General features: G+C 39.4%; 2 protein-coding genes and 1 pseudogene across 4 annotated transcripts in view; 1 reads left to right on the top strand and 2 right to left on the bottom strand.

Annotated features, from left to right (window-relative positions):
• Positions 1–3,007: 3,007 nt before the first annotated feature.
• On the bottom strand, positions 3,008–17,888 carry SCO1 (synthesis of cytochrome C oxidase 1). Its single transcript, XM_019755269.3, has 6 exons — positions 17,279–17,888; positions 16,747–16,837; positions 13,814–14,011; positions 12,942–13,034; positions 9,150–9,265; positions 3,008–3,939 (listed from the first exon to the last, which is right to left on the bottom strand). Exons 1-6 carry the CDS (start codon positions 17,564–17,566, stop codon positions 3,805–3,807), a joined length of 921 nt encoding a protein of 306 aa, XP_019610828.3. The 5' UTR covers positions 17,567–17,888; the 3' UTR covers positions 3,008–3,804.
• ADPRM (ADP-ribose/CDP-alcohol diphosphatase, manganese dependent) overlaps positions 17,622–22,203 on the top strand; it is a 22,045-nt gene continuing 17,463 nt past the window's right edge. For 2 of the 3 annotated variants that reach the window (XR_002139482.3, XM_019755266.3), the window contains exons 1-2: positions 17,622–17,727; positions 21,508–21,584. The gene's annotated coding sequence lies outside the window, so the exon portion shown is untranslated. The remainder of the gene's footprint in view (positions 17,728–21,507; positions 21,585–22,203) is intronic. The other variant, XM_019755267.3, reaches the window with a different exon arrangement.
• Positions 21,326–21,725, bottom strand: LOC109460160 (cell division cycle-associated protein 3 pseudogene; annotated as a pseudogene).

The raw sequence follows: 22,203 nt of genomic DNA, 5'->3' as shown, positions 1-22,203 counted from the left end.
TACACGTATTGGCCATTGCAAACAATGCTGCAAAGAACATGGATTCACACATCCTCTCGAAGTAGTGTTTGGGTTTCTTCAGATAAATACCTTGAAGTGAGATTACTGGATCCTTCTTTGTCTCTTATTATAGCCTTGCTGGGTAGTTATCATTGGTTGTAGGTCCTTTTTTTCATCACGTTGAATACTATGTGCCAACCCCTTCTGGCCTGCAACGTTTCTGTTGAGAAATCAGCTGACAGTCTTATGGGAGCTCCCTTACTAGTTAATAGTTGCCTTTCTCTTGCTGCTTTTAGGATTCTGTCTTTAACCTTCGCCATTTTAATTATAATGTGTCTAGGTGTGGGCCTGTTTGGGTTCCTCCTGTTTGGGACTCTCTGCACTTCCTGGACTTGCGCATCTATTTCCAGGTTACGAAAGCTTTCTGTCATCATTTCTTAAAATAGGTTCTCAATCTCTTGCTTTCTCTCTTCTCCTTCTGGCACCCCTATGATGTGAATGTTGTTACACTTGATGTTGTCCCAGAGGTCCCTTATTAAACTATCCTCATTTCTTTGAATTTTTTTCTTTTTGCTGTTCCAACTGGGTGTTTTCTGCTACACTGTCTACCAAATCATTGATTCTGCTTCATCTGGTCTGCTGGTGGACTCCCTCTAGTACATTCTTCATTTCAGTTATTGTATTTTTTTAAATAGTTTCTATGTCCTTTTTTATAGTTGCAATCTCTTTATCAAGATAGCCCTCCTGATTCTCAACCACCACAGGGAGGTTTGGGACCTATTCAGCATCTATGCCCCTCTCACCAGTCTCAATGTGGCTTCTTCTTTTGATTTTCAGTTATAGCACTTCTGTTCGGCTAGACTTCAGATGGTTCTCCAGGTCAATTGCTCTACAATTTAGTTGTAATTTTAATGAGTTCATGGAAGGAAGCAGGCACAGTGTTTATCTATTCCCCCATCTTGGATCTCCATCATGTTTAACTTATTTAAAGGAATACATCTGCGAATTTATGATATAAAAATTTTTTAAATGTTGAAAACAGAAAGGAAGTGCACCCAAATTTTGTTTCTTGGTAGTGGAACAATGGTAATTTTTAAATTTCTTCCTTCAACTTTTCTGTATATTCCAAATTTTCTCTACTGAGGCTGTAGTATAATTATGGAAGAACCAATCAATATTAAAATACATTTTAAAATTAATAGAAAATAATTATCTCCAAAGTTCTAAAGGTGTTATTAAGGAACACATAGCTGACGGGTTAGTAATTGCATCTCATTAATACCTAGGAACAACCAGTCATATCAGTACAGAGTAATGTAACTCATAACTATGAATAAAAAGTATAAGCTAAATGGATGAAAAATGCTTGTATGAGTGACTGTCCTTTTAAAGGTAACTCACACACAGACACACACACATAATTTAAATTGTGCTATATACAAAAAAGAAAACAGTTATTTGGGGGACTATGGGTTATTTGAAAATTTTAATTTCTTTTAACCTTATGTTTAAAAATAATAAAAAAAATTAAACTATCTTATGTAGATGCATTTACAATTTCAAATTTTACTTCACTCATTCACATTGGCCTCCCATCTCACATGGGTGCTTTATTGGTATTCAGTGCATCTTGGCTCTTATGCCCAAGTGGCTAGCTGCTTCATGGTTAGCTGGAGGCATTAAGTACTTCCAAGCTTACTGCACAGGCAGGATTCTTATAACTTTCAAATAAACAAAGGGCATTTCTTGATATAGTAATGCTATTGAAGAGTCCAGTGAAAACACTGTAACCCACCCAGGTAAAGATCAACAAGTGAACGTTGTTGAAAGGCAGCCTTGATTTTGATTTCCCAAGATTCACGATTGAAAGGCTGCCCCACCAGCCCCCAGCATTCCTTTTGGTTGGATTCACACGGTAACATAAGCACCCCATGGCAGTGGAACAAACAGGGGCTTGACTAGAAATTGTACCCAAATTCTAATCTAGGTTCAGAAGGGCAACACCTTAATCTCTCGGATTGTCTCCTCACTCATAAAAAAATGTGGACGTCATCTCTGAAGCCCCTTTCCTGCTTCTAACATCCTGATTCTAACCCTTTAAACTTGACACTGGAATGAAGAGCAAATAAAGGTTTCTTCAAAAGCTGCTGTTCCTTTTCTGGACCATTACATAAGCTCTAACCTGCAACAGCTGGGAATGAAGACTAAATTTTATCTAGAGCAAGCCTGCTGCAAAGTGATCCACACAAATGTTTTGTGGCTTAAAACAGACCATCTTTTTAAATGTCTGGCATTTTAGATACTTAATATCTTAGTGAGACTAGTCTTTTAAGTTCTTCACCTTCTTGACAAGGTCCCAGGAAAGTCATTCCAAACCAACTAGATCTGAGTTGAAGTTTATATAAACTAAATCTTGTAGTTGTTTATTAAGGAACCTACCCTAAGAAAGGAGGATGGCTATTCTATTAGTTGCTAGGGCTGCTGTAACCAAGTACCACAGACTGGGTGGCTTAAACAGACATTTACTGTTTTACACTTTTGGAGGCCAGAAGTCTGAGACCAAGGAACCTTGCCCTAGGCAGCAGCTTCAGGTGGAAAAGGGTGATAGTTGATCCCAGGCACCAGGCAAGTGAAATTCAGGAACAAAAGCCAAGATTCATTCCATCACTTGACAATCATTTTCCTGAATGGCTGTGTGTACACCACCAAAAGATACGTCAAGTCTTCACTCAGTCACATCAAAATCTTGTTTCCTCACAAAATTTTCTCAAGGCATGGTTCCCAGGCCAGGCCACCAGCATCTGAGACACTTGGAGTGTCTGTTAAGAATGCAGGTCTCTGCACCCTACCCCAAATTCAGTGAATGCAGTTCCCAGCCTAGGAACCTGCACTTTAACAAGCACCCACCTACCCACCCACTTGGCTCTGTGGGTCTCTGCCCTGAGAGCTGTGTGCTGCCATCGAGGCACTCCCTCTTCCCCCAGTAGAAAGGTCATGCTTGTTCAAGTTACAAAACTGAACACACGTTTATTTCACACACAGTACAATCCAGCATAGGCAGAAAATCACTCTGTACCACACTCATGATCAACATCCTCCTTTCATTTTGGTATGTCATTGCAAACCTGGCACCTCATTCGGCTAAAAATCACGTAGAAGATCCCTAGGGAAACTAATCTAATGGCTTTCTTCAAACAATAGATTTCCTCTTCATTAGTCAAATCAGCACTTGCTGACAGGGGAATGCAACGCAAGCCTCACAGTGATATTCCTCAACCAGGAAGACTACACTTACGCTTTCAAGTATAAAGATTAACTTTGAATGGCAGAGAGCCTGATTTGACTGTTATCAGCCACCAAGAACTCGAAGGGGGAAGCAACAGCATTATGGAAACTGCATTCTTCCTGGAAACTCAGTCCCACAACCTGTATGAGCAAGGGTCCCAGACACTGGCGAGGCAGCAATGGTGATCAGAGGGTGTGCTCACATGTGGACACACCGCAGCTGGGTCTCTCCTGGCTGTGTCCTTCCCTGAGGTCCATCCCCCTGGCTGCACATTAACTTGGTCCTCTGGTCTGGCGGTGGCTATTTGGGAGGCTTTGGATTGTAACCGTTACCGTTCCAAGAATCTATGTCGGCCGATCCCCAGGGTAACATGTCCAGTCCAAAATATAGATGTTCTCACGGTCTGAAGGCCATTCTGTAGGTTGCACATATGCATATGTATATATGTTGGCTCCTATGGGAGACAAAGCTTCCTTCCTCTTTAGCAAGCGAACACTGCGCTGGCAACGCTGCTTTGGCTACCTCTTTTTCCTGTGTGCCCTCATGTGTGCAGCAATTGAACCAGCTATTTCTGCATTCTTCTTGTTCTGGCCAAAATAATCTAGAAACTCACCATCTGGCCCAATCAAGTACATTATTATTGTATGATCCACCTGCAGAGAAAAGGGGGAGAGGGGTGACAAAAAGATTACCAAAATAAGCTGCTTATTTTACAGAATAAATGTCGCAGGATGAGAGAACTTCACATTAATGCTTAAATAACCTTGGTGGCACCTATTATTTATGGAATGGGCCTAAGCCCTTCATAGGAAATTCACAGTGACAAATTATCTAAAATTTTTTGTGTTCCAGAAATCTGCACTGACTCCTGCTTGAGACATCAACTAGAATTTGGATTTGTTTTGGTTCAATCCTTAACAACACATTCTCTGAGAAAAGAATTCACTTCTAAGAAACGGCTACCACGGGCCTTCATAAAAGTCAATGCTGTGGGACAACAATGTGTGCTTGCAAAGAGCTTACGTTTACGTGAAGAATGCGTCATCTGACCCCTTAACCGTATTATACAGAGATAGCACATGGAATGAAAGGTGTTGGGAAAAAAGCACTTTCTTTAATAAGTTCTTGGGGATATTTTGGGTTCCTTTGTCTTAGGAAGAACTGGTTGTCATTCATTACCACCTAAATTCTGCTTACCAAGTTTTAGGAGAAGAAATCAGAAAACTACTAAATATGTATTTATAAATTCTAACGCAGTATTCAGTCCTAATATCAGTGATTCAAATGGAAACATGAAAACAAGTGTTTTTTTCCCCTAGGACATTTTTATATTACACTGAACAACCTATCTGATGTAAATCACCTGGAATCTCCTGAGGAGCCATAAATGTTCCACCTCAGGAATAATCTTAAATCCACTATCCATTTTCCTGGCAAAGTTCTTGAAACATTCGTAGCTCTAACTTAAATTTAGATTCGTCATCAGGATTTTTTTAGTTCTATGCTTCCACAAAACCCAATTTTAAATGAGCAGAAGACTTGGAATTTGGAGTCCTTGGAATTTACTGCAGGCTTGATTGCTATTTGGCAAGACTAGAAAAAGACGGGAATGTGATCACACATACCAAACTCAAGCCATAACCCAAATATACCCTAACACACATTATATGTCTCTGAGGTTATTGTTTTTTAATATACACACATTCATAAAGAGATAGCAAATGGAAAGAGCCACTTGCCCACTCACACAAGGAAAGAATGTACACCAAGAGAGCTCAAACAGCTGCTGATTTCATGTGTTTTGGAACAATTTACTGCAGGAGTAGGACAGGGGATTTACGTCTCTCCACACATTTGAAACATGTAAGTCAGAATTAGGTCTCTAGTTCACTCTTCAAACCTTACCCTGTAGCTTACACCTCTCTTTCTTCCTATTCCTTCCATTTCTCTATTCTCTCTCTCTCTCCCTTAAAAAATATAATTGCAGTGCATTGGACTTATTTTATGAGTGTCCTTGATATAAATTACTTTCTAATACATAATAAAACTATTGTTCTATCCGTATCTGTCAAACTTTTCAATTGTCAAGTCTCAATGTCCATTTAGCTGTGAGCAGAGCAAATTGCCATCTGTTTCTAACAAAGAGAACTTAAAAGTTCTAGTAGTTCCTGGTAGAGAAAAAGAACCAGCACTTATTGACAAGCTCTTTCACGTGCCATCTTAACCCAGGAGACACGTTCCATACTCCTCTACAACCGATAAACTAGGCTCGAGAGGGTAAGTTATAGAATTGGTAAGTGCCAGACCTAAGTTTAGAACTTAGATCTGTCCAATTTCAAAATCCACACTCTTTTCATATCACAATGTTGCCACTATCTCTACTGGAATTCTGCTGGAGGGTAACAACTCAGTTTTTCTAATATGCATTTACACACACACACGTATATAACTTTTACTTTTTGAAAATATATGCTTACAAAAAAGAACAAAAGAATATGCATTAAACTCATATGCCTTCCAGACTCCCAGAGTCCTCAGTTCTCCTCAGAAGGAACCACTGCCGCCAGGTCCTTCTGTATCCTTCCAGAGAAATTCTCTGCATTTATTAGTGTATGTATATAGCCACTCATTTCTTTTATCATCTATCACCTATTTAAGTTTACACAGAAGTAAAAATACACTATACTTGTTTTCTCATTTAACGATATTTTGGACATTGTTCTGTATCAGCACATATATAGTAGCCTTTTAAAAAATGGTTTGGTTTTCAGTTTTTTTGCGAACAATGCTGTAGGGTATCTCTGTAGGATAAATTCCCAAAAGTAGGACCTCTAACCTAAAAAGTATTCTACTTTAAATGTTGATAGATACTGACAAACTGCCCTCTGAAGAGGGTATTCCAATCAACAATGCATGAAACTGCCTGTCATTCCAAATTCATTCCAACACTATAGTTCCTCTTTTCCCAAATTTGATTTTGACAATGTATTTCAAATTTTTTGACCTTTGCTGATCTAACAGGTGAAAAATAGCATCACGCTATACAATAGACATTTATTTTATTATGAGTGAAACCGAACATCTTTTCTTAGGTTTGAAAGCCACTTATATTCATTGTCAAAAGTAGTTTCTAGGTACTACTTACAAAGTAATGTAATATTTTACACACACACACACACACACACACACACAGAGCAATGATGTCCACATTTAGCTTTCAGTGGGATCCTAAATGTTTGGCATACCCAGTTGACATATATTATGGCATCAATATAAGGATTCCACTAGCGTTCAAAACCCAGCTTACCTTTTTCTGCTGTTGAGATTAAGAAAATCTCATTCCATTATACCTCATTCTTTAAGCTACTTCCTCACTCCTTGCAGGTCCTTAAATCTTAACAGCAGTTCCCCATACCATCTTGTGGATGGTATGCGGAAACTCTGTGACCTCAAACGACAGAAGTCCTACTAATGAAAAACTGAGGAAGCTGGTGAGAGTCTCCCCCTATTGGTTGATTTAGCAAATGTATAGCAATGAACTCTGATTCTTATCAAAATGTCAAATTCTTACAGCAGTAGACAAGTATTTTTCAAAATAGGGTCTAGGATATATTCTAGAGGGTTCAAGAAGTCTCCATAAGATTTAAATATTTGCATTTCCATTTTTAATATTAAAAAAATTCATATTCTGGATTACCTTCACAGTAAAATCTCAGTGCCCAAACCTGTGTTTATGTTTATGATCTCACTGGCACCTAGCTATACACTACTGGTTACAGGCAGATAAGAAAAGGATGTATTCTTGCTGAGTCAAGACCAACCAATGTAGACTACATAATCAAAGGTTTCAAAGTATTTTAAGTTAAAAAATTGCAGGGGGGGGCAGTTGGCTCAGTGGTTAGAGCGCAGTGCTCATAACACCACGGTTGCCAGTTTGATTCCCACATGTGCCAGTGAGTTGTACCCTCCACAACTAGATTGAAAACGTCTTGACCTGGAGCTGAGCTGCACCCTCCACAACTAGATTGAAAAAACAACTTGACTTGGAGCTGATGGGTCCTGGAAAACCACACTGTTCCCCAATATTCACCAATAGAAATTTAAAAAAACATAAAACAAAAAATTGCAAGGGGCAGTTGATAGTATAGTTGGGTATCTGATAGTCCAACGCAAACCACATTCCTGTGGTGAGCAGTGCTTTGGTTTCAGCAAATATCTCTTGTTACTTTCACTGACTGTTTTAATTGAGTTTTATAGGTTGGTTGGTTTTATTTGTAAAATCTCTTTTTGACTTTAGAATCATGAGCTATAAGCACAAGACTAAGGAGTATCTAGTTTACAATTGTATATATTTAGACAACTTAATAAAATTCACTGAACACTGGAAGTCACACTGATTAGCTCACCTGCGCCTACTATCATCATAAGTTAAACTCAACACCAGGGCATGTAACTCTCTTTTATAGAAGAGTAAGTAACTTGGAAAAGTTTTTTCCATGGCTTCCTCTCTCGACTATTGCTCCCCTCTCCTCTTCTCTCATTCTTCTCATGCTGCTGGTACAAGAAGAGGAAGCCACAGTACGGTGCTTCCACCTTCTTTAAACTTAGGGCTTACAGAAAAATGCTAATTTTTCTTGTTTTTTTCTCCTATGAACCCAAGTTTCCCTAAATGATTAAGCAGAACTGAAAAATAAGACTATGGTGTGTGGGCTTAAAGCAAAGGGACTGGAAGCCTGTTTCTAATTTAGGGCGTAGGCTACAGGGCACACAATATGCTCCAGGTTCAAAGGTGATGGAGACATCACAGTGCGATGTAAAGAGACAAATCACCACAGTGAGATGTCCCTCTGCATATCGCTCTTGGGAACTGGCCATGGTGTAGCTGGCAGATCAATGATTCAAGGTACTGGCTGTCTTTCTTTCTACAAAACCAGCTTTGTAGATGGAAAACCTCTTATTATTAATCACTTTGTCCAACCAACTTAACGGAGAAACCAAGGAATGACAACTGAGGAAAAAACTGAAACGATACTAAAATATAATACAATGTCAACTCTTAATGTGATGGGAAAGAATGTCCATATTAAGAAGGAAACTGGACAGGGCAATGCTTATGGTCTTTGTTGGTGCTTCACTGTGAAACCACTGATAAGAAAAGGAACAAAGCAACTTGGGCCTTAGCCCAGGGCTCCTGGGGGCAGTGCTGATGAACGTAAAGACAACTCTTTAATGTATGAGCTACAGAAGTGCAGCTTAATGGAATTTGTTCTTTATCATTAAAAAGCGTATCTTAAACACCTAGTTATGCAAAGTATATAGTTGATGTGAAAAACACATCTTATTGAAATGAAAGTCTTTCTGCCTATGCTTTCTTTCATCTCTTCTCTTGCTTTTCAGAATTCTTACTCATTCAACCCACAATGCAGTTTCCTGTGGCCTAACACTGCTTCTCAAAAGAAGCATATTTCTTACACCTTTTCAGTAGGCACACAGGGAGAACCAATATAATGTTTATAAACTAAAATAAGCTTTGCCCCCAAACAACGCTTCTCTTTATTTCCTGGTAGCCAATATTATGTTCTATTGATTCTAAGACACCACTGATTTTATAGTGCCCTCTAATTTTATGTGTCACTACAAAAGAAAAACAGGCAATGAAATGATGAGAACAGTGAATATAAATTAAACAAGCACCCTCAAAAAAATTATACTGCTACTATACTTTTAAATATTCCTAATTCCTAAGGAATTTGTAATAACCTTAGGTTTTCTTTCATCTCTAAACCCAGTTGTCACTTAAAGCTCTACGACTGTCTGGGACCTGGGAGCTGGCCCAAGGGTTGAGAACCAAGTGTTTACTTACTATGTAATCCTCATCTTCATCCTTGGGGCCAGGGCTATAATACACTCGGTAAGCTCTGGCCACTTGATCAATCTCTTCTTTTGTGCCCGTCAAGCCAACCAGTTTGGGAGAAAATTCTAAACGAAAAATGAGAAGTATGCAAAACAACCATTCCACCTCAAAAAACAGTATTAGTTATAAAGCAGCCCTATTGCCACTTTCTCCCTGAGTCCCTAAACATTGCCTTATGTATCAAAGGAAAAGAAATTCACACAAGAACAAATGAAAATTCCCCTTTGTAATATATGTCACATTGAAATTAAACTGGAAATCAGTAACAGAAAAATATCTGGAAAATCCCAAAATACTAGAGATTAAACACACTTCTAAATAACACATGGACCAAAAAGGAAACCTCAAGAGAATGTAAAAAGTACTTTGAAATATGAAAATGCAAATACAACTCATCAAAATTTGTGGGATGCAGCAAAAGCAGTGCTTAAGAGGGAAATTTATAGCATTGAATGCACATATTAGAAAACAAAAAACAAACAAAGAAACAAAAACTCAGACACAGACAATAGTTTAATGGTTACCAGAGGCTAAGGGGGGAGCGGGGTGGTAGATGAGAGTAAAAGGGATCAAATATATGGTGATGGAAGGAGAACTGACTCTGGGTGGTGAACATACAACGTGATATACAGATGATGTATTACAGAATTGTACACCTGAAAACGATGTAACTTTACTAACCATTGTCACCCTAATAAACTTTAATTTTAAAAAATTTTAAAAAAAGAAAACAAGAAAGATCTGAAATCAATAATATAAGTTTCCACCTCAGGAAACTAAAAAAGAGCAAATTAAATCCAAAGTAAGGAGAAGAATAGAATTAGAGCAGAAATCAATGAAATTGAAAACAGGACATTAATAGAGAAGATCAATGAAACCAGCAGTTGGTTCTTTGTAATCTATCATGTAAACCTTTCATAACTATCTAGTAGAGATCTGGAGGGAATATATTCTATTATTTAAATCTCATTTTCTATTAATTTAGTTGTTTTTAATTACTTAATGTAGTTCTGGGATATGCTGAAATTTAAAGATATTACTATGGGTTAAGCACTATAGTTTTTCACTGCATCATGAGAAAAAAGTTTGCTTCATAATTAGTTCATACCAGGTCAAAATATCTGTATCTCAGTTTCCAGCAAATAATCTCATTACATGTATTTGCTGTTAAGCTTTTGGAATTTATGTAAGTAAGCTGGTGAGTCACTTAAAACACCTGGAGTCATCAGACTACTGAGATGAGAGTCCAACATTTAACAGCGGTACTTTCTTCCAAAGGTAGAGAAAGTCTATTTTCAAGCCTTGGACTAATTCATTCTAAATTGAAAAATTGTTCAGGTACTGAGAAAGATGGTTGGTCTTTCTTTTCCATTCCATGAGTAAATGAAGAGAGAGGTGAATTAAGCCCGAATTATTTGCACATCCAAAGCGCTTTAACAAATTGAAATGCAATAAAGTTTTTAAGTACCAACTTATCACTTTAAAATCCCTCCAAAATGTAATTAATAATGATTATGTTATCAATCACTATACATAGGTGCTGTTGAAGAATATGACGATAAGGTTTCAGTATTTTACTTAGACACAGTAACTCAGGTGTCTATTCATCTGGGGATATTTATAGTTTGGTTAATGTGTGATGAAAAATGATTGCCAATATAACACACATTTAAATTGGAAATCATTCGTCATCTAATGAGTTGTACCTTCCTTTTATTGCTTTAGGAAAGAACTATGCTCTTGCCCAAATTTCTGACAAACCTGCAAACTGTGGATATAAATTCTGCTTATATATTCTAAAAACTCTAAAACTTCAAGGAGAAGACATATACCTTTGTAACCGTGGGTTGTACAAATATATCTTACATACACAACCAAAAGAATTATGTATACAAGAACAAACTTATAAAACTGGATTTCATCAAAATGGAAAACTGTTCTTCAAGACATGGCTAAAATGACAAGCCATAGAGTGGGAGAAAATACTGGCAAATCATACACCTGATAAAACTTACAACAGGAACATAAATAATAGCAAATAAACGGCCCCCATTAAGTGGGCAAAAGATGTGAGGAGACAGCAACATGAAAATAGTACGCAAACAGCAGAATGAAAAGATGCTTAATATTAGGGAAACGCATATTAAAACTACAATGAGGTACCACTAAATACCTACTGAAGTGACTAAAATTAAAAAGACTAACCATATCAAGTGTGGCAAGGATATGGAGGAGGAGCTGGAACGCTCATACACTGCTAGTAGGAATGTAAAAACGCACATGCACTTTGGAAAAATGTTTGTCAGTTTCTTAAAAGTGAAACATACACCTCCCATATGGTCCAGCCACTGCACTCCTAGGTATTTACTCAAGAGAAATGAAAGCATGTGTCCATACAAAGACTTGTATGTGAATGCTCTTAGCAGCTTTATTTGCAATAGCCAAAAACTGGAAAAAACTTCAATGTCCATCAGTGGACTGCTACTCAGCAATAAAGATGAATGAACTAGTGATACATGCTACAACACGGATGAATCTCAAAATAACTATGCTGAGAAAAGCCATTCAAAAAAAGAGTACATACTCATCAATTCTATTTACATAAACGTCTAGAAAATGCAGAGTAATTTATCTTGACAGTAAGCAGATCAGTGGTTGCCTGAAGACAGGTGGTGGGTGAACAGGAGGGGCAAGAAGGAGGGATTAGCAAGGGCACAGGGAAACTGTTAGGGGTGATGGGTATTTTCACTTCTGATTGTGGTGATGGTTTCACAAGTACATACATATGTCAAAAGGTAACAAATTGTACACTTTAAATACTTACACTTGATGTGGATTATATTGCAATAAATGTTACATAAAATATATAGCAGGTCTTCCAAAAAACACATTTTTAAAATAATCTCAAAGTTTTAGAGGATATGTGCATTAGAATGTGTCATAATAAAAATATAAAACTATTCATTAGTCTTTCTCACCAGTAGCTTAAATCAATTTCACCATGATTAAAATTTAAATCCCTGCTTTTTAAGCACCACTTTCTGCACACTAGTATGAGAACAACAAAACCTGTCTGATCAGATTTTTATTCTCATCACGTGTTCAGCTGAAAAAACTTGAATTTGGACAAAGTAAGCAACTTGCCCAACCTCATAAGAACCTAAGTATTCACCCTTAATTCTATCAAAATTTAGTCTTTAAAAGTACCTTCTAACAGGTTTTAACCTGCATGTTGAGAGGTTTGAATTGAAGTTCTTTCATTAAGTTATGTGTTTCTGTCACAATGAATGTTTTGGATCTATAAAATACATGCTATGTGTTCAAAATGTGTTTACATATAATAATTCATTTTAATTTCCCAATGTCAGCACTCCCAGAATGTACGTTTGTCTTAATTTGACAAAGGAGAGAATGAAGTACAGAGTTGGAATTACAAGTGATGTGTCTTTACTCTCAATTCAAGGCTCTGTTAACTTGGTTGCTATATGAAGGCCAAGTTCAATTCCTCCTCTGTGACAAAATAAAAGAGCCCTGCACTAGGAATTGAGAAATCTAATTTGTTTCTTATTTACTTACTAGCCATAGTCACAACTCTGAGCCTCATCTTTTTATTTACTGGTAAAATTGGTGATAATACCATTTGTCCTCCGTATTTCACAAGGCATTGTAAGGTTCTAATGAACTTATCTTTCAAAAACTGCAAGAGCTAAATAGATGCCAAGTATTATAAATGAAACATACCTTTCACATAATTTGCAATGGCTTCTTTTGTGTCCCTCTCTGGGTCAATAGTGATGAAAAGCGGAGTTAAATTTGGCAGACTTGGAATACTATCTGAAAGAAAGTTCTCGTTAGTCAGTATTCACACCCAAAGGGAAAAGACAAAGAAAACCAGCAATTACAGTCCAGTGCAGTGAGTGCCACAGCAAGGTGTTAAGGAAACATAGAGGCACATCAAACACTGATGCTACATGATGGGGAAGGGAATGGGACGGCCTTTGGAGGAGCAGATCCATTATACCATCTGTGGTAGAATCATACGTATCCTACCAAACACCGGCAGCACTGCAGGCATGCTGGTACCTGGACCAACTCTCTAGGTATCCTGTGTCCTAATCCAATAAACGAGTACTTGGAAGGGTTTCCCCCCCCCCACCATACCTCAAGGGCAAGGTACACTATTCATAAGGACTGAATATTTTGGAACAATTCATTTTAAGAAGGATGTACCCTGCCTTCTCATTGGTACTAATGAATGCCCCCGACTGCGCATCGCAGATCACACCCCAGATTTTCTAGTCTAACCGTCAGTCACCAGGAAAAGGCAACGGCAGTGTCAGTGATGGAAGGCCACAATAAAGGAAGAAACACAAAGCAGAGTTAAGGGAGACCCAGACCAGTGACATTCTTGAGCAACCTGTTTTAGCATCACAAACTTCCTTTGCTGGAAAATAAGGTCACAGGATTCAAAGCACCAAAACCTAATGCTGAGATTTTATGTTCTCACAAACCACTTAACTGCAACCCTCCACCTGATAGTAAAAATGTGAAAATTGTAGTTAACATTAAAGATATTAAGTAAACATATACTTTTATAGTGATGGCTTTCTTACCTATTTCATCCACGACGTGAATCATTTTTTCTAGTTCTTCTGGACAGATATCGGGACAATGAGTGAAACCAAAATAAATCAATACCCACTGACCCAGGTAGTCTTTATCAGTTTTGGGTTCTCCAGTATGAGTTATGAGGGAAAACGGCCCCCCAAGTAAAGGTTTTCCAATGCTTCGCTGCCGTTCCTTCTCCAGCTCTTAGAGACACAAACACAAACATCAAAAAAAAAAAAAAAAGTCAATCTAATCACAGGTACTCAAATGCCTGATATATGGTCCGTATTATACTCATGACTGTGTGGGCATAAAATGTAGAATATTCTCAGTTTTGAAGAAGCTTAAAAAAATCTTGTAAGAAAAATAAACATAAAACAAAATCAAATTAAGTGCTCTGGTATGTAGTAAGAACTATAAGAAACTGGTAAAAATATTCCTTCCTCTTCTGGAATAAGTCATACCATCAAGCCAACAAGTGTGCCATAATATGGTTGGGGGGCGGGGCACAGCAGTGCAGAACATGTAGGCCCACGTGGGCAGGTGGGGTGGCCTGGCACTAGAAGTCTGAGTGTGCTGGAGGCAGTGGCACAGGGAAGGGACAGCAGTGATGAGATCTTAGTTACTTACTATGAATTGATCAAATATGTAAATATATTAGGGATAAGAGTTATAAATGGAAAAGGAGTCAAAATGATGGAAACAGAAAACTAGAATGAACCTTGCAGTATAGGAATTATGGTGTGAATTTATGGTTTCTATATAAATATCTAGATGTAAATATATATGTATATATACATATAGAGAGAGAGCCATCTCTCTCTATATATATATCTTTATTTCTATATCTAATCTGTATCTATATTTATACATCTTTCCTAGCTCTGCCTACTGAGAGGAGCTAGGAGCAGACACACCCTAGTAACAATGAGCTCATATCCTGACTTTTAAATATCATCCTCCACTAAAATGAAACAGGGCTTTTTAGAGGAATGGCTGATGTCACGGCTGGGGCAGAGAAAGACCAAGATAAGCCTGGCACATCTTGTTATGCCTGAACTAAGGGAGAACTCAAAGAATATTGGAGACATGTCAAAAGGAAAACAGAAGCCTGGTCAAAGGGGCTCCCATTGGCCAATCTGGGATAATTCGAACATTAAAATAAAGAGAATAACAAATTACAATTCACTGGATATATAGGAAATCGTAAGTCCACACTGATAGAAATAAAGTGTCTGATAGGGAACAGAATATTACGTGATACAAATAAAGTATTTGATAGGGAACAGAATATTACGTGATACAAATAAAGTATTTGATAGGGAACAGAATATTTACGTGAGTAAATAATACAGAATATTTACATTATTTAAATATTCATCACAAAATACATATTAATTCCATTTTTGGTAGAGAAGCCTGACATGACAGACACTACCTTAATCACTGAACATTATCAGTAATGGGACAAACCAAAATAATGTGGCACCTGACTAGGTACAGTGGGAACACAGCATCATTTTTGTGATATTCCTGCCAAAAGTACATGACCTAAATTTAATCATGAGGAAACATCAGACAAACCAAAACTATGGGACCTTCCACAAAATGACTGGCCTGTAATCTTCAAAGCTGTCAAGGTCATGATAGACAGATAAAGAATGGAAAGCAGTTACACATGTAGATTGAAGGAGTCTAAAGAGGTAACAACTAGGTATGAGGTGTGGTTCTGAACTGGATCGTGAATGAGGTCTGAAGATTGCAGTCTTAATTTTCTGATTTTGATGGTTGAATTGTGATTATGTTGGAGAACGTCCTTATTTGTAGGAAATATATAATAGTACTTGGAGATGGTGAGGCATCATGTCACCAAATACTCTCAAATGTTTTAGGAACACTTGTAAAATTGTTTCATAATACATTTTTAAATAAAAAAGTTATTAATTCCAAGTGAAATTCCAAACTAAGTCAAAAGAAGCTTGCATTTTCTAGGAGTGTCTCTACCACCTTCCTAGTTTTTAGTTTTGTTTCATTGTGAAAGGAACTTAATTGTTCATCAGAATATAAAAATCACATCAATAAAACACGACTTGTTATACAAAAGAGGTTCTAAAGCCTATGAATTCTCATTCCCAGATTTAAACATTATCCTTTGTATAATAACACCAAAAGAGATTCTAAAGTAAAGAAAGCAAAACAGATTTAAGTGTTACTTTAAAGATTTACTGGAAACTTCTAAACAAATCTTCAAAGTCCTGGAATATTCGCTAAAATATAAAGTTCCTGTAAATAATTTCTAAACACTTCAAGTGTATATCCAGAGCAGTTCCTAGCATTCCAGACCAGGTTCTTTCTCTTTCTCTGTCTTCCATGGTCAGCCTCTATCCTTTCCCTGTGCTGATACTTAGCGATTTGCAGTGGGTTGAGCCTTCCTTTGGCCCTCAGAGCACCCTGAACTTTCCTCTGGCCTGGCAGAACCGCATCCAGTAAAGTCCTTTACTTCTGTGTCTGTCTCCCTATCACGTGCACCTCAATGGCTGGACTGCATCTTAATCATCTTTAAACCCTCTGAACTTCATACTACCCACATTCGAATCTGTCCTACTGTAAGTCTTTTCATATTGTTAGACAGTGGTATCCTAGAACAGATAAATGGCAATGGAAAAACAGGTGACATACAAACAAAGTTTGTACTTTAGTGAGTACTACTGTACTTGTTTTAATTTCTTAGTTTTGATAAATGAAGCATGGCTACATAAGATGTTAACATCAGGGGAAGCTAAGTGAAAGGTATATAGGAACTTTCTATGCTGTTTCCAACTCTTCTGTAAACCTGAAATTATTTCAAGATTAAAAAGTTTAAAAACAACAACAAAAAGATGCCAGTCCATCGCCAGGGAGAATGTTATTCAGAGCTGACCAGATGATATCTACTTACTCTCTGTCTTTTCTTTCTTGAAGTACTTCATTCCAGCCAATAAAGCTCCTCCAATAGCAAATGTGACTGCTAAAGACTTCCAGGAAACAGGCTACCGGGGCAGAGATTTCAAAAATAAAAATACTAATTAAGATGCAGACATTTAATCACACTAAATTTATTACAGTTTTTAACATACATACTCACAGGCTTTGATCTTGTTAAATGCACAGCATGTGTGCATGTTACTTTGGGATGACAAAATACTGAAACTTATTCTTTGGCGCAAAAACTAACTCAAATCCAAGCTCGAGTATGTATTTAACCGCGTGGAGAGAGTGTTGGCTAACGAGTTCTCTCTTCAGGCAGAAACTACCGGCAAACCAAGAGAAACGCGGGATGAGAGTCTGTGACCCAGGTAAGCTGTTTGAGTTTCGGACAATGTCAGGCTAGGCTGACTGGTTTCTGAGGTTATGACCAAGAGGCACGGGAAGACCACAGGGCTGTCTGACAGCTGCGACGAGGAAAGCAAGTGCTCCAGGTGTGCACTCACCCCGGGCTGCGAGGGGCGCGTGGGGTCTCCGCGGCCCTTCGACTCGGGTCCTGACGTCCCCGGGGGCGGCGGCATCGCAGTGCTGAGGGGCCGGCTTCCCAGGCAGCTGCAGACGAACCCCGAGGCCCGCCACTTCTCTCGTCGTGCGCAGAGTTGCCTCAACAAGACCCTCGCGGTCCCAGTCCCCTGTGCCTGGCCCCAAACACCGAGACCACGAGGTAGGAGAGGCCAAAGTTGACCACCCGGAAGCCGCATGATCCGGCCCGTTCTTAGTAACAGACCCGCCATAAGCTTAGGATACCGCGCCTCCTTTGACCCACCCTTCGACTTCCGGCGGCGTTTCCACTTCCTCCGGAAGTCAGAAGGAGCCGCTCTCTCCGCTCGTCTCGATGGTGGCGCGGTCGTCTAGCGTTTAGTCTGGGAGCCCCTCGCCTGCGAGTTGGCGCGCGGTAGGTGGTTCCTCGCGGTTGGAGGCGGGTGGGTCGGGGCTGGGCTGGGCGGGGGTGGGCAGCAGGGCCTGGAAGAGGGGGTTGCTTCGGGGTTCGGGCCTAAGCGGGGCCGTCCGGAGCGCTGGGGGCTCCCCGCTGCGCTAGGCATCCCCGGCCACGGAAGAGCAAACACCGCCCAGAGACCCGCGGGACCTAGCAACCCCAACCCCCACTCTCGTCGCCCTCTTCCTGTCTAGCGTGGAGGCCGGCCAAGTGGAATTATAAGGCTGTTGACCCCTTGGCCCCTCCCTCCAAGCCGACCCATTGCACTTGAAATAATTTGACTTTTGTTTTGATTGCTAATAAGGATAATTTGAGTAGTTAATAAGGCAAGGGCGAGTCAAGTGTGATTGAAGTGCCTGGCGCTCCCAGTTATTCTCAGGTTATACGTAATGTAACCTAATTATAAATAACCGCACAGTACGAAATAGTATATACTGCGTCGTGTCCATCCCTTAACTTAGTCTCCCTGGGCCCCAGTTCCTTAAAACGCTCTCGTTGACTCCCCTGCCCCCTTCAGTTGCGTGGTTTCAAGTTTGTTGATGAGTTCCTCATCTGGGGCTGCTTATTTTGTTTGGGTACAGCCCCATGTTAATAACCCTGAGAACATTCGGAGGTTTATTTTTCATTTCTAATGAAAGTTTAACTCGCATTTATTCTGTCTGCCTTTGTTTATGCCTCCATATCTGTGAACTTAACCCCTTCCCTCCCTACTTCCGTGGTAGAATTGCAAAATACAGAAAAAAGAAAAAACTCACTCTAATTGTATTCCTTAACTTTAGATCCCACTCCTGCGTGGCTTTTTTTTCAGTGGGCTTCCCTGAAAGCAGAAGTAACTCCTGCTCCGGTGGTGTGGGACTGAAGCATGGTATTTTCTGGGAGCTGGCGTAACTAGCCAAGTGTGCTCCTCTAATGCAGTCAAGTTGTAGTCGAGTATCACCCATGTTTCTTGATTCCGAAGTTGAACTGGAATTTCTGCTCAAAGGAAATGTTTGCTTAGCACTTCATATCATTTTTAATCAAACTAAATTTTCTGTCTTGGAGTTGCCTGTGTGTGGGCAGTAAGATTTTCTTTTTTCACCCTCTTACTTGTGTGTATTGCCCAGGGAGAAATTTTTTCTTCAAATTGACACAAAGACACAAAAGCACCTTGCTTATTCAGACAATGAGCATATAAAATTATTGTTCATTTTTTTGCTCAATTTGTAGGTTAATTGATCATACAACACACATTATATAAATTTGAGTTCAGTGGTGTTTTTAGCTGGTCTGTTCAATTTTGTTTGCCAGAATGATTCTTTTAATAGCTTGCTTTGTTGACCAGAGCAATTTTATGCAACTTCATCTTAAATTTATAATGTTAAAGAAATACTAGCTTCTAAAACAGTTGCTGACTCAAAGTAGGTGTTTTGTAACTATCCCGTGGATGGATTGCGAATAACACATAGGAGCCTGATTTCATGGACCCATGAAACTTGAGTGTTAAAAGATATGTACCTAAAACATCTAGTGTAAACTTATGACTTGTATTACTACTATTAAACCACCGAGATCCCCAAATGAGGTTTTTTTCCTTTCAATGTAGACACTTTTCTTGAAAGAGATAGGATGCATAATGTTTTATACTACATGTTCTATCATTAGCGACAAGGCTGATTACATTTTGTGTTTGACATAATGTTAGGCTGTTTTGACTAGGCCTAACTTTGTGTGACCTTCCTAGCACTAATATTTTTGCTTCATTTCCACTTCATACATCCACCCCATGTGCCTAGCCACCAATATTTCCTGCCTCAACTTTCCTGTTACTGTAATATTTAACACAGTTAAGTTTCAAGACCACCACCAACCCCCCCTTCTGTAGTCACCTATCCCATGGGCTCTACATGTAAAAACTATGCTCTCCCATCCTTCCCCTCAACCACTTCTGGCTTAGGCTTTGAGCATCTCTCTCTTGCGGTAGCTCCCCTTAACAGAGTCTCTCCCTACTAATTTCCGGATTTGTCACCGCCACCCCACCCCCTTTTTATCTTTGACAATAGTGTAAAGGAAATGTTCTTCTCAATATAGGGCTGTCATTCACAATTTCATTATAGATGCTTGAAGGCTTTCTATAAGGCATGTCAGCATTCTGCCAGTTTTAATTATTACAGAGTTTTATTAGTGTCATTTTGGAGCAAGTTTTCAGCAGTTAAGCATCCCTAGGTATTTCTTCCTAGTCTTAAAAATCATTGATGCGGCTCAGGTGGTTTTTACCAAATGCTGGCTGTTTATCCTGCATCATGACTTTCTGTACGCATTTTTGGAGAAAAACTTGCAAAGTTTTCTACACAATTCTGTTCTATAAAAAATTGTATCTTGAGGTTCACTAGGCAGATAACTTTTCAGATACATAATTAAAAAATAATATTCTTAACATACATATAGTGCTTTATTTATAATTTACAAAGTACCGTGTTTCCCTGAAAATAAGACCTAACCGGACAATCAGTTCTAATGCGTCTTTTGGAGCAAAAATTAATATAAGACCCAGAACTATATTATATTATATTACATTATATTATATCATATTAACCCGGTCTTATATTGTATGAGACCCTGTCTTATATTACATTAAAATAAGACCGGGTCTTATATTAATTTTTGCTCCTAAAAACACATTAGAGCTGATGGTCCGGCTAGGTCTTATTTTTGGGCAAACATAGTAGATGACTGGATTATAACCTAGTTGAATCTCACAACCAGTGAGGATTGTTTTACTTTAGGAAAATCTGGAACTACAATTCAAGGTCTTCAATTTTAAAGCCTTCAACAGTTCATCATAATATCTCTTAACTAAATCTTAGAAAACTTACAATATAAATGGTGCAGGCAAAACTTTGAGAACAAAAACTTGCTATTTTCGTTTCTTTTCGAAAGCAAATTGTTTCCTTAGGTCTTCTAATTCTTCCAGACTTATTTTCTCTCAACTTTAGAATGCTTTTTTAAAAACTTCATTGACATTTAAAAACACACAAAAGTAGAGAGAATAAACCTCGTGTACCCATTACTAGCTTCAACAATTATTCTCTCCTTACTTACTCTTTGTGTGTATTTGGTGGAATAGGAGGATATTTTTAAAAAATTCCTTGGCATAAGAATGTTTATTAATTCTAAATCTCCCCACTGGAGATGTCCTTTTTTTTTCTTTTTTTTTTTTTTAAAGCCACTTCCTTTAATGTACAAGAAACATATAAGACACAAAGAAAGCGCAAGAAAGCTCTCAGTTCCAGAGTTGGTAGTTTAGGGGGAATCGAAAATGAGCCTTTCCAGTCTTTCAGGGAAAGAAGGGGCAAGAGGACATAGAATACACTAGACCCCTGGTGAACCCAGGGCTGGGCCTGCACCTGGCCTCGTTCTCTACCACAGCTAAGTGCTGATTTTCCTTGTCATGGTGTTAGCCTTGCTCCCTTGCTTGTCCTCCAGTTCTCAGAGTCGTCCACTTCCCAGAATGGCCCCATCCTTTAGTTCTCTAACATTTTCACTCAGGAGAAGGTCGCTTACCCTGCCGTGGTGTCAGAGACCCGGGGGAGTTGTCATCCTGCAGGATGGTGAGGGGAGATCACCCTACTGCCTTGCCGTTTTGTTTCCATTTGTTGCACTTAGAACCTGAAGATCGGGGCGTCTCAGGGTATCTCAAGGGCTTGTCTGAGCCCTGACTGGCCATAGGGGTTTCTGAGGGCTGTCCTGTTTCCTCCCCAGAAAACATCTGCTTGGAAGGGAGCTCATTCTGACTCCAAGGTGACATCCGTCCTCAAGGGAAAACTGGGTGCCCAGAGGTAAGTCCAGTTCAGAAGATGAAGGTGCCTCCAGGTGCAGAACAGGTTCTGGGGGAAGGTTCCATTTGGGGGCTTCCGTCTCACATATTTCACTCAGCTCTCTCACCCGTGGTTTGGGGGCTCTCTGCTGCTGGTCTTCATAGGTGTCCATGCAATGCCAAGGGTAGGAGAGCTGAGATCTGAGCCCTGGACCCTCCACCTGCTCCCTGCTGGTACATTTGGCTGTGGAGAGCTCTCCACCTGGATGGGAGTGCACAGGATGCTAGCACTAGGTGAACGCGGGTCTGCCACTCGTGCCAGATGCTTGTTGTGGGGGGGAGGCCATGCTGGAGTGACTAGGACGCTCTTGGATGAGGCAGGGCCCGGCCTGGGGCAAGGAGGGGATGCCTGTGAGAAGTTACTCAGGTCTCAGTCCCCACCGACCATGTCCGACCTCAGACTCCAGACCACCCAATCTTCCCAGTTCCCAGCTGAGGAACCTCCTGGCCGCTGGGCCAGAGGCCTCTGCAGGGGCAATGACTGGTGCGGCTGACTAGGTGGCTCATTCTGGGCCAGCCAGGCCCTCTCACTTACTCATTAATTTATTCAAATCACTTAACCAGGCCCCAACTCCACCTTT

This window comes from Rhinolophus sinicus, chromosome 12 (genome assembly GCF_057876585.1).
Source record: "Rhinolophus sinicus isolate RSI-liver-muscle chromosome 12, RSI-T2T, whole genome shotgun sequence".
Classification (NCBI taxonomy): Eukaryota; Metazoa; Chordata; class Mammalia; order Chiroptera; family Rhinolophidae; genus Rhinolophus; species Rhinolophus sinicus.
This window is presented reverse-complemented; position numbering and strand designations above follow the sequence as displayed.

Bases quoted from the DNA above. Each gene is read 5' to 3' on its own strand.
- SCO1 (XM_019755269.3), bottom strand. From the start codon at position 17,566: ATGGCGGGTCTGTTACTAAGAACGGGCCGGATCATGCGGCTTCCGGGT. The intron at 16,838-17,278 runs GTGAGTGCACAC...CTGCCCCGGTAG, and splicing joins CGCGCCCCTCGCAGCCCGGG to CCTGTTTCCTGGAAGTCTTT. The intron at 9,266-12,941 runs GTATGTTTCATT...TTTTTCGTTTAG, and splicing joins CATTGCAAATTATGTGAAAG to AATTTTCTCCCAAACTGGTT.